Source organism: Antechinus flavipes, chromosome 2 (assembly GCF_016432865.1).
Source record: "Antechinus flavipes isolate AdamAnt ecotype Samford, QLD, Australia chromosome 2, AdamAnt_v2, whole genome shotgun sequence".
NCBI classification, from domain to species: domain Eukaryota; kingdom Metazoa; phylum Chordata; class Mammalia; order Dasyuromorphia; family Dasyuridae; genus Antechinus; species Antechinus flavipes.
This window is the reverse complement of record NC_067399.1, coordinates 350,503,541-350,515,830: the sequence shown is the minus strand read 5'-3', so window position 1 is coordinate 350,515,830 and position 12,290 is coordinate 350,503,541. Positions and strand designations below refer to the sequence as shown.

Here is a 12,290-nt window from a genome sequence, read left to right as displayed (position 1 = left end):
TTCTCCCAGAGTGCTCTCTGGCCCTAAGAGCTTCAAAGGAGGAGTGAATTCGGATATCTCATACTAAACCCTGAAATCTCCCAAACATGTGAACTCCAATGAGTAAAGATGTGAACACAAGCATTGTATCAATTACATTGAATTAACATTAGGATTCTAACATCTCCCTTGAGTTATCACCTTGTTTCAAGTTGAGTTAACACTAGGATTCTAATATCTCCCTTGAGTTATCACCTTGTTTCAAGTTGAGTTAACACTAGGATTCCAACAAATATTGAATAGTAATGGTGATATTGGCGACCTTGTTTCACGTTTGATCTTACTGGGAATGGTTCCAGTTTATCCCCATTTCATATGATAGTTACTGATGGTTTTAAATAGATGCTACTGATTACTTTAAGGAAAAATCCATTTATTTCTATACTTTCTAGTGTTTTTAATAGGAATCACTGTTGAATTTTATCAAATGCTTTTTTTTTTTTTTAATTGACAGAACCCATGCCAGGGTAATTTTTTACATTATTCCTTGCACTCTCTTCTGTTCAGATTTTTCCCCTCCTTCCCTCCACCCCCTCCCCCAGATGGCCAGCAGTCCTATACATGTTAAATGGGTTACAGTATATCCTAGATACAATATATGTGTGCAGAACCAAACAGTTCTCTTGGTGCACAGAAAGAATTAGATTCAGAAGGTATAAATAACCCAGGAAGAAAAACAAAAATGCAAGCAGTTTATATTCATTTCCCAGTGTCCTTTCTTTGGGTGTAGCTGCTTCCCATCCTTGATCAATTGAAACTGAGTTAGATCTCTTTGTCGAAGAAATCCACTTCCATCAGAATACATCCTCATACAGTATCGTTGTTGAAGTATATAATGATCTCCTGGTTCTGCTCATTTCACTTAGCATCAGTTCATGTAAGTCTCGCCCGTCCTTTCTGTATTCATCCTGCTGGTCATTTCTTACAGAACAATAATCAAATGTTTTTTCTATAAAGATTCTTTACAATCACAAAATATGCCAATACTTATTGAAACCTAAGCTTGAAATAAAAATTATATTGATTACAAAATCAAAAACAATTTTGAGAACAATATATGTCTTGCCTTTTTTAATTCTTTAGACTTTAGCTTTCTTTCTCTCCTTCCCAACTCTCTCCTCCCCACCCCCACCACCTCGTGCCCCCTCTCCTACAACCTCTGGGCCCTCTTCCCCAGCGCCCCACCCACCCTCCCCCAGGCAATTGGAGTTAAGTAATTTGCTTAGGGACATTGAAACTGGATTTGAACTCTAGTCATCAACTAGGGCTGTACTCTATCCGGCTACAAGAAAGTGTGGAATGATTAGAGCTTACTTAGTTCTTTTGTAGCATCATATCGTAATAAGAATTCTGACCTGGAATCAGAAGAATCTTGTGTACAATTTTTGCTTCTCCCACTATATGTTTGAATAAAGTCAGTTCTCTTAACTTTTCTGTCCTTCAGGCTTCCCACTTAAGTGGCTATTGTAGGGCTCAAATGAGATAATATATGTTAAGCACTTTGCTCAAGTGCAATATAAATGCCTACTGGCATTCTTGTAGCTTCTTTTCCTTTATGTTTAACATTAGCTAAGCTTTCTTAATCTGAACTTTTTCGTTGACAAAATCATTCTGGCAATTTATGTTAAAGAACAGAAGACATTGAGTACTGTCAAAAATAAACACTCCTAAAGTTCTGGTTTTCAACCATAAGAAAAGAAAATGTGGTAAGTAGTAGCTAAAAACCAAAGGTTAAAAGAAGGAAATAATCATAACACTTTTATTAGAAGAAATACAAATAGGCAAGAGAAGCTAATATATTTGCTCATAGTCTTATAATCATTTTATGTTATCTCATGTGAGAATGGTTAACTGATTTTCTTTAACTTTTGGTTTTTAATATAATGTATTTAGTGTAATAATATTATTTAGTGTAATGTCTAAAATTTCCATTTCATTCTGGTTAAAATTCATTTTTGTAGTGCATAGTATTCATCTTCCTAACAGAAGAGGGACTGTGAAAATTCCCTTTGGTTATATTTTTTCCCAGGAAAGTCAAAAGCAGCTGGTGATGGCTATGGAGGAACGCATGCTAGAAGTTGAGCAGAAGTTGAAACTCGTGAAAAGACTTCTTCAGGAAAAAGTGAATCAACTACAAGAACAAGTAAGCTTTCCTACCTACACTATGGCTGCCAACTTGTATGCTCATCTATTAACTTTAACTAACTTTCCTCAAATTCAGAAAGCATTTCATCTCAGACTTGCTTTGTTATGAAAAGAATTAGAATACTTAAAAAAATATGATTATGGAAAGGTTTTTTTTTCTTTAAGTTTTTCTTTTGGCATTATATATTTTTCTGTTAACTGTTAACCTATCAAAGGTTTTATTTGTCAACATTGTTTCCTAAAATAGTTAAATAATTAGTAGCCTTAATGTAATCCAATCTTGTTTGTAATATATAATCTGTGTTCTACAAATATGCCATTTGAAATGAGAAAAAATTTTGGAGACTATATGATCTATGAATGCAGAGACCTTGCCCTTTCTAAATGTTAAATCTCCTCCTCATGTCTAGTAGAGTTCTGCTCACTACTGGCAATTAATTAATGCTTATTGAATTAAATCAATGTTCAGTAGAATAGGAAAACGGTACTACAATTAGAACAAAGCACATTATTATCAGAAAACAAGAATCTGTGCTTTTTCACATATCTTTGATTTATTCTCTGAAACATAATTCAGAGCCTGTTTTCCATACTACTCAACTTCCTCCACTGAGATCTGTATCTTTAGGTATATCAAGTCTACTGATTGAATGGAATGCAATGATAAGCATAAGTGGTGGTCAAAGTCATTTTTATAATAATGCCACAGATGCTCTAGAAAAGTGTTGAAATAAATTTGTACATATCACTGCTTGAGATGACTTGTTTACTTGTCCATATGAGAACCTCTCTTTTCTCTTATTCATAAATTTGATAAGTAATGTCTGCCAAGTTCCTGTAATTTGTTTTTTGATGTCACTCTTTGTACCTAAATCATATACCCATTTGGATCTTGTCTTGAAAAAATATATGAGATGTTGATATACCTAATTTTTGTTTTTTATAACTATTTTTCATATTTCCTCAATAGTTTTTTGTTGAATAGTGAGTTTTTGCTCTCCCCAGTGGCTAGGATCTTTTGGATTTATTAAATTATTAAATAGGTTTTTAAAAATTTAACAAATATTAGCCATTTTCTTCTCCATAATTGTATATCTACTCTGTTGCACTGATCATCTCAAATTTTTAGCCAAATTGTTTAGATGAGTATTGCTTTGTCATATGTATCTGGTACTTTAAGTTTCTTTTTTCTCATTTTTCTTCATTGCCACCAGTAACTAATGTGCAGATTATATTGATTACAGTAACTAATAGCTTATCTAATACACTTATTAATTTTATTCTATCATTTTATTCAAATTTTCTTTTATTCTAATTAGTATCTGATAGTAAAAATGAGATTCCTCGAATATAAACAAGATTTCACTAGATTATTTCTAAAATACTTTTGAGCTATGGTAACTATTGAATTACCATGTTTCAATTAATTTTAGGAAGATTGATATATCATAGCTGTAGTGGCATGAATGATTCATTAAAAATTTAATAAGCACTATTTTCATGTACTGTGGTGGGCTCTAGGAAATATACAAAAATACTCACAAAGAGGTAACATTTGCTCAAGGGAATACTCCTCCCCAGGCGGCACTGTGGATCTGATCATACTCCTGCTCTTTATCTTGAAACCTCATACCAGCACAGGAATTCAATGCATGTTAGAAGGACCATCCACCCCTGCCCTATTTTTCTTTGATTAGATGTTCCTTCCTAGAATCTCCGTATAAGTAGAATACCCAAGTCAGTCATACCTCATTCCTCTTCAAATTGTATTCTGGACTTCCTTTATCCTACATACTGCCTGTTAATTTTTTGGTTTCTCATCACCACCCCCTTTTCATCTTTGAAAAGAGTTTCCTTTTCTTTATTATCTTCCCAGCATTAGAATGTGGGGGAAAGGACTGTCTTTCTTTCTACTTGTATTTGTATTCCTAGGACTTAGCATATTGCCTGGCACATTGTAAATCTTTAATAAATGCTTATTGAATGACTGACTAATGGCTAATTTACAGAGTCAAGTCTCCTGTTTTAATAGTTTGAATAAATTAGAAGCAGCATGTTACAGAATTAATTACATTTCCTTTTAAGCTGTACACTATTTGTATTTTTGTTCAGTCATTTTTGTAAGCCAACTGAGCAGTGAAAGAATGTGAAGAATTAAGTATATTGTCTCTGTACTAAAAATACTGTCAACTGAGGATAAATTCTTTATTTATAAACTTAATAGAAATAATTTGCCTTATGTTCATTTGCTCACTTTATGCAAAATATACAATACATCCCTTCTTATCCATTCCCTACCCTCCAGCCCTAATTGAAAATATCTGGTTCTGTTTCCAGCTTTGCAAGAATACAAAATCTGATGCAGTGGTGAAAGATCTATATGTTGAAAAGACTCATCCATTAAAAACTTTAGAGATTACTGGAAAGCAGCAGAAAACAGCAGAAAAGAAAAATTATCTTTTGGAAGAGAAGATTGCAAGCCTTAGTAATATCATCAGGAATCTAACACCAGCATCAATGACTTCTGTACTTCCTCTCAGATCATAGAAGAGCCATAAAATCTACAAGAATATATATACTATTAAAATGTAACATTTCAGTAGAATATTTCTGTCTCTTTTCATGTCCTGAGTGCTTCTAAAATGTGACAAGTTAAGAAGCAGTATTCTAAACTGCTAAAAATTTGCTAAAAGCTAAAAGGAAATCTCAGTATTCTATCTGCTTAATCCTCACAGCTCTAAGAGTGAAATTAAGAAATTCTGACCAATTATCAACAGGGAGAAATGATCAGTTTCTTAAAGGTAATATTAGCCAGCATCATAAGCTTTGATCATAAAGGAAGAATTGAGAATCATAGTTCTTGAATTATATTATTTAATTATAATACATTATTGTATGTTACTATATAATTTTATTGTATATTACTGTAACTGTCATTTTCAATCCTATTGGAACTATTTTTTGAAAATTGTTTCCTAGGAACTGGATAAAGCCACTGGCATATCATTCAAATTATCAAGAAAGTTCTGAAATAATCTTTTATTTAAGGTAGTAATCTCAATTTGAGAATCACAAGGAACAATTGAGAATGAATGTAGTACTTATGTCTAAATTAAATTTTGCGGACTCAAATTATGGTTAAAATAAGATATTCTAAAAGGAAGGCTCTCATAATAAAGCTTGATTTTAAAACTGCCAGCAACATAAATAAATTGTTTGTTTAAATATTTAAATTTCTATTTTATATACATATGTATATATTTGTAAATACCACATGTTTGTGCCTGTGGATATACATATACACCCAATTTAAAAAAAAAAAAAGTCCTTTTAGGAGTTGCAAATGTGTTTTACTTTGTGATTTGAATTATTTCTAAAACTTGAACTCTATATTTTTCTTTTTCTTTTTCTTTTTTTTTGCTGAGGCAATTGGGATTAAGTGATTTGCACAGGGTCACACAGTTAGAAAGTGTTAAGTGTTCTAAGGTCAAATTTGAACTCTGGTCCTTCTGACTTCAGGGCTGGTGCTCTAACCATTACACCACCTAGCTGCCCCAAACTCAATATATTTTTTTAAAATACTACCTTTGTGGTTACTTATAATTATGAAATCTTAATTTCATATGAAATTAATTCAAATTAAAAACTTCAAAATCCATTTGAGCTAACATTTAAAAAAATTTAAATGTGTAAAAAAAGTAATTTATATGTAAACTCTGATTATTCCAAGTTTAGGGTCTTGTGAAAATGGTTAAAAATAAAAGTACTGTAAATATATGTTTGAAAATAGCATGTATGGCCTTATGTTTAACTTAGTCTAGTGAACGGGCTTTTAAGGATATAAAAACCTAACAGAAATGCCTTATCATTAAGCATACTGCAGCTATTGAATTACAATAAAACATTGAATACTTTAAAAACTTTATTACTGTAACTGTCTTTTTCAATACGAATTATTTTTGAAAGTTGTTTCCTAGGAACTGGATAAAGCCACTTCTTTATAGCATTCAAATTATTAAGAAAGCTCTGAAATCATCTTTTATTCAGGGTAAACTCCTATTCTTAGAAACATAATAAGCTACCCAGATAGTCTTTAAAAAAAAATCTCCCCACAGGTTTTAGTTGAAAAATTTTTGAGATAAAAATTACCTTAAACTTAAGATACTTTAAACTTTTCTTTCTGAATTTTGATTTCATGTTTTTAGGTTATTTTATAATTCTAAAAACTCCTTTAGAGTAAAAATCTCAACTTCCCTCTTTTTTTTTTTTAAATAAGCCTTAAGTATAATATTTAATATTGAGAATATGTAATTGGACATAAGATGAATTACTTGATCTCTAAGAGTACTAAGAGTAGTAATATGTATAGTAGGTAAAAAGGGTTATACATATACATAATATGCTTTATGTACATATATAATGTATGCATTTATTTTATAATGGGGGTAGAAGTTTAGTCTCAAGGTCAAAACTGTAGTATAATCTGTAATATTAGTGTCTGTAATGTGCAGAGAGCTAAGAAGTTCTTCCAGACCATCAAGGTGTCTAATTTTAAAGTAATAGATAGATTTAAAAAGTATTTAAAAAGTACCAGGAAGTATATTTCCATTCATCATCCTAGACAACAAAACCAAACTGCTTTGTGAAGGTAAAAGCCTAAAAAGTCAACTGTACAGAATTATATAGAAAAAGGAATCCATCCAGTGTGAAAAACTTAAGGATCATAAAAGAAATATTCATTTTAGAATCTTAAAGTTAAGAGAAAATTTTATAGAATCTCACCTGCCATGTAATTCAATAAAAAAAATTCTTTGTGTTTTAGGTACATATCTAGGTTGTTTAAATGGTTGCAATAATGATAGTTGCCTCTACAAGCCCATTCAATTTGTGAATAGATCTTTTTATTAGAAAATTTCTACTTGAGGCAATATCTACCTCCCTTTAATTTTTATCTATTGATGCTGTCTCTTATTAGAATAACACAGAGAAATCTAATCCTTCTTCCATATAACAGATTTCTAATATTTAACAATATTTGTCATTCTTCCCTTTTCCAGGCTAAACAAAATTTCTTTCAGACTCTTCTTAGATTTTCTGGAACCTTGTGTATTAGTTTTATTTCAGGATTTTATTCACTTCAAAATATAGTAGATACTGATGAAGGCTAGAAAAGACATAGAATTTGCTTATGTAATGATTTTCGAGATCAATCAAGGTCTTTACCATTGAACTAGACAACAAATATTGGTAAAGAGCTAGCTAAACTTGTGGTGACTACCACTATATTCTCTTTCATTTCTGTATCACACAAATAGATGGCCTTTACAAGGCTAACTCTTTTGTATACACAAATAATCCCATCCTATCCAGCACATTGTTCCCTAATTTTCTAATTATCCTAATTTTCTCATTTATCCTCATACTTTTCTAGTATCCTGGATGCTTTCCTATTCTCTGTGTCTCCCTCAAAAATAGATTCAACCACCACATTATATATTCTTTGTGTCTCTTTTCTCTTGTGTTCTATTTGTAGTGATGTCTCTTTATTTCTTTCCTTTCACTCTCTTTTTAACTCCCAGAAGTCTGGCTTTCAACTTCACTATTCCAAATGAAACCAAAGTTACTAATGATTTCTTAATTGCTAAATTTAATGACCTTTTCTCTATCCTTAATCCTTTTTCACCTTTCTTTGACCTTTGACACTTTCTCTTCTTGATATTTTCTTCTATTTAGGTTTTGGTGACACTGCTCTTTCCTGATTCTCTTCAATTACAATTCAGTATCATTTACATGGATGTCTCTCAAGGCTCTATTTTGGACTCTCTTCTCTAATTCCTTTATTTTGTTATGCTTAGTAATACCATCAGTTTCTATGAATGATTTTCAGAATGATTTTTCAGCTTATATGAGATTTAACCTTCTCTAGGATACTCCCAGTCAGTAGCTGACCTTGAAGTCTAATGAACATCTTTAACTCAACATATTTAAAACCAAACTTATTTTTTCCCTCTTCTTAACTCCCTTATTACTCTGAAGGATACCACCAGCCTTTTAATCACTCAGGCTCACAACATTGGCATCATCTAGTCTTGTGATTTCTACCTTTGGAAAATCTCTGATATGCGCCTCTTTCTTTGCCCTAATATCATAATCACTCCAAGGGCAGGTTCTCATCATCTCATGGTTGGACTACTGCAATGGCCATACAGTTGGTCTCCTTGTCTCAAGTCTCTCCCCATTTTATTCTATTTCTCCCTCAGATGTAAAATTGATCTTTCTAAATACAAAACTGACCACTTTGCCACTCACCCTTCTATTCAGTCATTCTCTGTTACCTCAAAGATCAAATATAAAATCCTTTTTGACTTTTAAATCCCTTTATAGTACTTTCACTTCTTATACCTTCTTCCATTCTATGTATTCTACAAAACAGTGACAATGACCTTGCTCTTCTAAGTTATTCAATCTATCAGTTTTGGGCATTTTCATCGGCTATTCCCCATACCTGAACTTCTCTTCTTTCAATTCCTGGTATCCTTTAGGTCTTAGCTCAAATCTTAGATAAAATTGTATTTCCCAATCCTCATTAATCTTAATGCCTTCTCTCTGAGTGTATAATCAATTTAATGTCTTGTTTGTACATTTTGTCTCTCCCATTAGACTGTAAGCTTTAAGCTGACTATAAGATCAAGTACTGGTATTTTGGTTCTCTCTATCCCCAGCACTTAGCATAGCTTCTGGCACATAATAGATGTTTAATAAATGCTCTTTGACTTAGACCCTCTTTTTAGATATCCTATTGCATCAGATGCATTATAGATGACTTCCTTCACCTCCTATCATTCTTTATATACATATATATATGCATACACACATTCAATATGTACTTTGAAATTTATATAAATAGTACTTCCTAAACATTTTTGAAAACTTTGTTTTTTCTTAACACTTTTTTTAGTGTTAGGTTTTTTTTTTTTGTTTTGTTTTGTTTAATAACTTTTTGTTGACAGAACCCATGCCAGGGTAATTTTTTACAGCGTTATCCCTTGCACTCACTTCTGTTCTGATTTTTCCCCTCCCTCCTTCCCTCCACCCCCTCCCCCAGATGGCAAGCAGTCCTTTACATGTTAAATAGGTTACAGTATATCCTAGATACAATATATGTGTATAGAACCGAACAGTTCTCTTGTTGCATAGGGAGAATTGGATTCAGAAGGTATAAATAACCCGGGAAGAAAAACAAAAGTGCAAGCAGTTTATATTCATTTCCCAGTGTTCTTTCTTTGGGTGTAGCTGCTTCTGTCCATCCTTGTCCTCAAACAGTATCATTGTTGAGGTATATAATGATCTCCTGGTTCTGCTCATTTCACTTAGCATCAGTTCATGTAAGTCTCACCAGTCCTCTCTGTATTCATCCTGCTGGTCATTCCTTACAGAACAATAATATTCCATAACGTTCATATACCACAATTTACTCAACCATTCTCCAATTGATGGGCATCCATTCATTTTCCAGCTTCTAGCCACTACAAACAGGGCTGCCACAAACATTTTGGCACATACAGGTCCCTTTCCCTGCTTTAGTATCTCTTTGGGGTATAAGCCAAGTAAAAACACTGCTGGATCAAAGGGTATGCACAGTTTGATAACTTTTTGAGCATAGTTCCAAATTGCTCTCCAGAATGGCTGGATGTGTTCACAATTCCACCAACAATGTATCAGTGTCCCTGTTTTCCCACATCCCCTCCAACATTCCGCATTATCTTTCCCTGTCATTCTAGCCAATTTAACAGGTATGTAGTGGTATCTCAGAGTTGTCTTAATTTGCATTTCTCTGATTAATAATGATTTGGAGCATATTTTCATATGTCTATAAATAGTTTCAATTTCTTCATCTGAGAATTGTCTGTTCATATCCTTTGACCATTTATCAATTGGAGAATGGCTTGATTTCTTATAAATTAGAGTCAATTCTCTCTCTCTCTATATATATATATTTTTGCTTCCTTCAAATTTACAGTTAATGGAGAAAGGCCTGGTCCCCTGGAGGAAGAGCTAGGGAGCTGAGAACTGGAGCACACAGGGCCTCTACAAGGTGGAAGGTGGTATAGATTGAAGTAGACCATGGGAGGTAGGGAATCAAAATCACAACCACATGGGAGGGGGAGGCGGTACACCGGACTTATATAGCCTACACCCAGTCCAGGCTGGAGGCCTGGGGGGCCACGTGAAGGTCTCATTTTTTGGCTTGGATGATGTCCAGAAATTCAGGTTTAAGAGAAGCTCCACCCACCAGAAAGCCATCCACATCAGCCTGGCCTGCCAGTTCCTTACAGTTGGCCCCAGTCACAGAGCCTCCATAAATAATCCTGATTGCTTGTGATACAGGTTCTGAGACATGGGTCTTAAGCCAAGACCGAAGCTTCTCATGTACCTCTTGGGCCTGCTGGGGCATAGCTGTCTTGCCAGTACCGATAGCCCAGATGGGCTCATAGGCTAGGACGACTTTGGACCAGTCCTTCACGTTATCTGCAATGGCCTTGGTTTGGTCAAAAACAACCTTCTCAGTGATTCCAGCTTCCCTTTCATCCAGTTTCTCCCCAATACAAGCAATCACTCCCAGGCCTTCTGCCAGAGCATGGGCTACCTTCTGCCCAATGAGCTCATCTGACTCCCCAAAGACATGCCTCCTTTCCGAGTGTCCCAAGATCACCCAAGTGGCCCCACAATCCTTAATCATGGCAGGACTGATCTCCCCAGTAAATGCACCCTTGGCCACTTTGTAGCAGTTCTGAGCAGCCACACAGATTTTTTGATCCAATTTCTGACGAACAAAGTCAAGATAGATGGAAGGAGGTGCACATACCACTTCGGTGTTGGGGGGCACCTTGGTCCCGTTGAGCGAAGTGATGAGCTCCCCCACAGACTTTCTTGTCCCCATTCATCTTCCAATTGCCCCCAACGAAGAACTTCCGGGACAACATGGTTTGTCGGCAATGGGCAGCAACTCGAAGGAGATTGAAGGTCAGCAGTAGTGCACCCAATTCTCTATATATTTTGGAAATGAGGCCTTTATCAGAACCTTTGATTGTAAAAATGTTTTCCCAGTTTATTGTTTCTCTTCTAATCTTGTCTGCATTTGTTTTGTTTGTACAAAAACTTTTCAATTTGATATAATCAAAATTTTCTATTTTGTGGTCAATAGTGATCTCTAATATTTTTGTCAAAAGAATCACTTTGTCAACAATTAAAATATAGTTAAATTGAGGGCAGTTAATGTAAGTTTAACTAGAATTTGACCATTTAATTCCTTGTTTTGTTTGCCTACAAGAATGTAACAAGAAGAGCCCAACATGAGATGTATCATGCAGAAGGATTTTTTTTTTTAATTTTAAACCTTACGTAGGATATTGTTTATGCATCCAATTGAACATTATTTGGGAATCAATTTTTTTTCCCATTATTTTATAGATGCTAGAAAACTTAAAGATATCCAAATCAAAATTTAAATCTAATTCTTATTTATTTGTTTGCTGAGGCAATTTGGGTTAAGTGACTTGCCCAGGGTCACAGAGTTAGGAAGTGTTAAGTGTCTGAGAACAGATTTGAACTCAGGTCCTCCTGACTTCAGGGCTGGTGCTCTGTCCAGTGTACCACCTCACTGCCTCCCAAATCTAATTCTTAAAGCATGTTAGTCAAGTTGTCCTTGAGGATAACAACTCATTAATATACTACATTAAAGTTTTTAAAGCACTTTTCTCACAACAACTCTGAGATGTTAAGAATATGATATTATGAATTATTCCCATTCTATAATGAAAAAATAGAGGTAAAAGAATTGCCCATGGTCACACAGATATTAGATGTCAGAGCTGGTATTTGAAACCAGATCTCTACCAGTCTTTTCATACATAAAAGACATCTTGTCTGGCTTTAGGTAAATAGGATATTTGTACCAATTGTGAAAATTCACAGTTGATTTTCTTAACTGAACTGGCATCTGATATGGATATTTCAAAACAATAACTTGTTTGACAATTATTGCAAATGTTGCTTTAAAAAGGGTTATTTGTTAAATTACTTGCCAGTAATCACATAGACAAGAC

At 33.9% G+C, this 12,290-nt stretch overlaps 1 protein-coding gene and 1 pseudogene across 1 annotated transcript in view; one reads left to right on the top strand and one right to left on the bottom strand.

Annotated features, from left to right (window-relative positions):
* The window catches only part of NIN (ninein), a 123,003-nt gene extending 116,894 nt beyond the window's left edge, over positions 1-6,109 (top strand). Inside the window, 2 exon segments of the mRNA XM_051978054.1 lie at positions 2,069-2,182; positions 4,522-6,109. Coding sequence (XP_051834014.1) covers positions 2,069-2,182; positions 4,522-4,731 — 324 coding nt within the window. The 3' untranslated portion in view covers positions 4,732-6,109.
* Positions 6,110-10,180: 4,071 nt separating this feature from the next.
* LOC127549755 (triosephosphate isomerase-like) lies at positions 10,181-11,183 on the bottom strand (annotated as a pseudogene).
* Between the last annotated feature and the right edge of the window lie 1,107 nt (positions 11,184-12,290).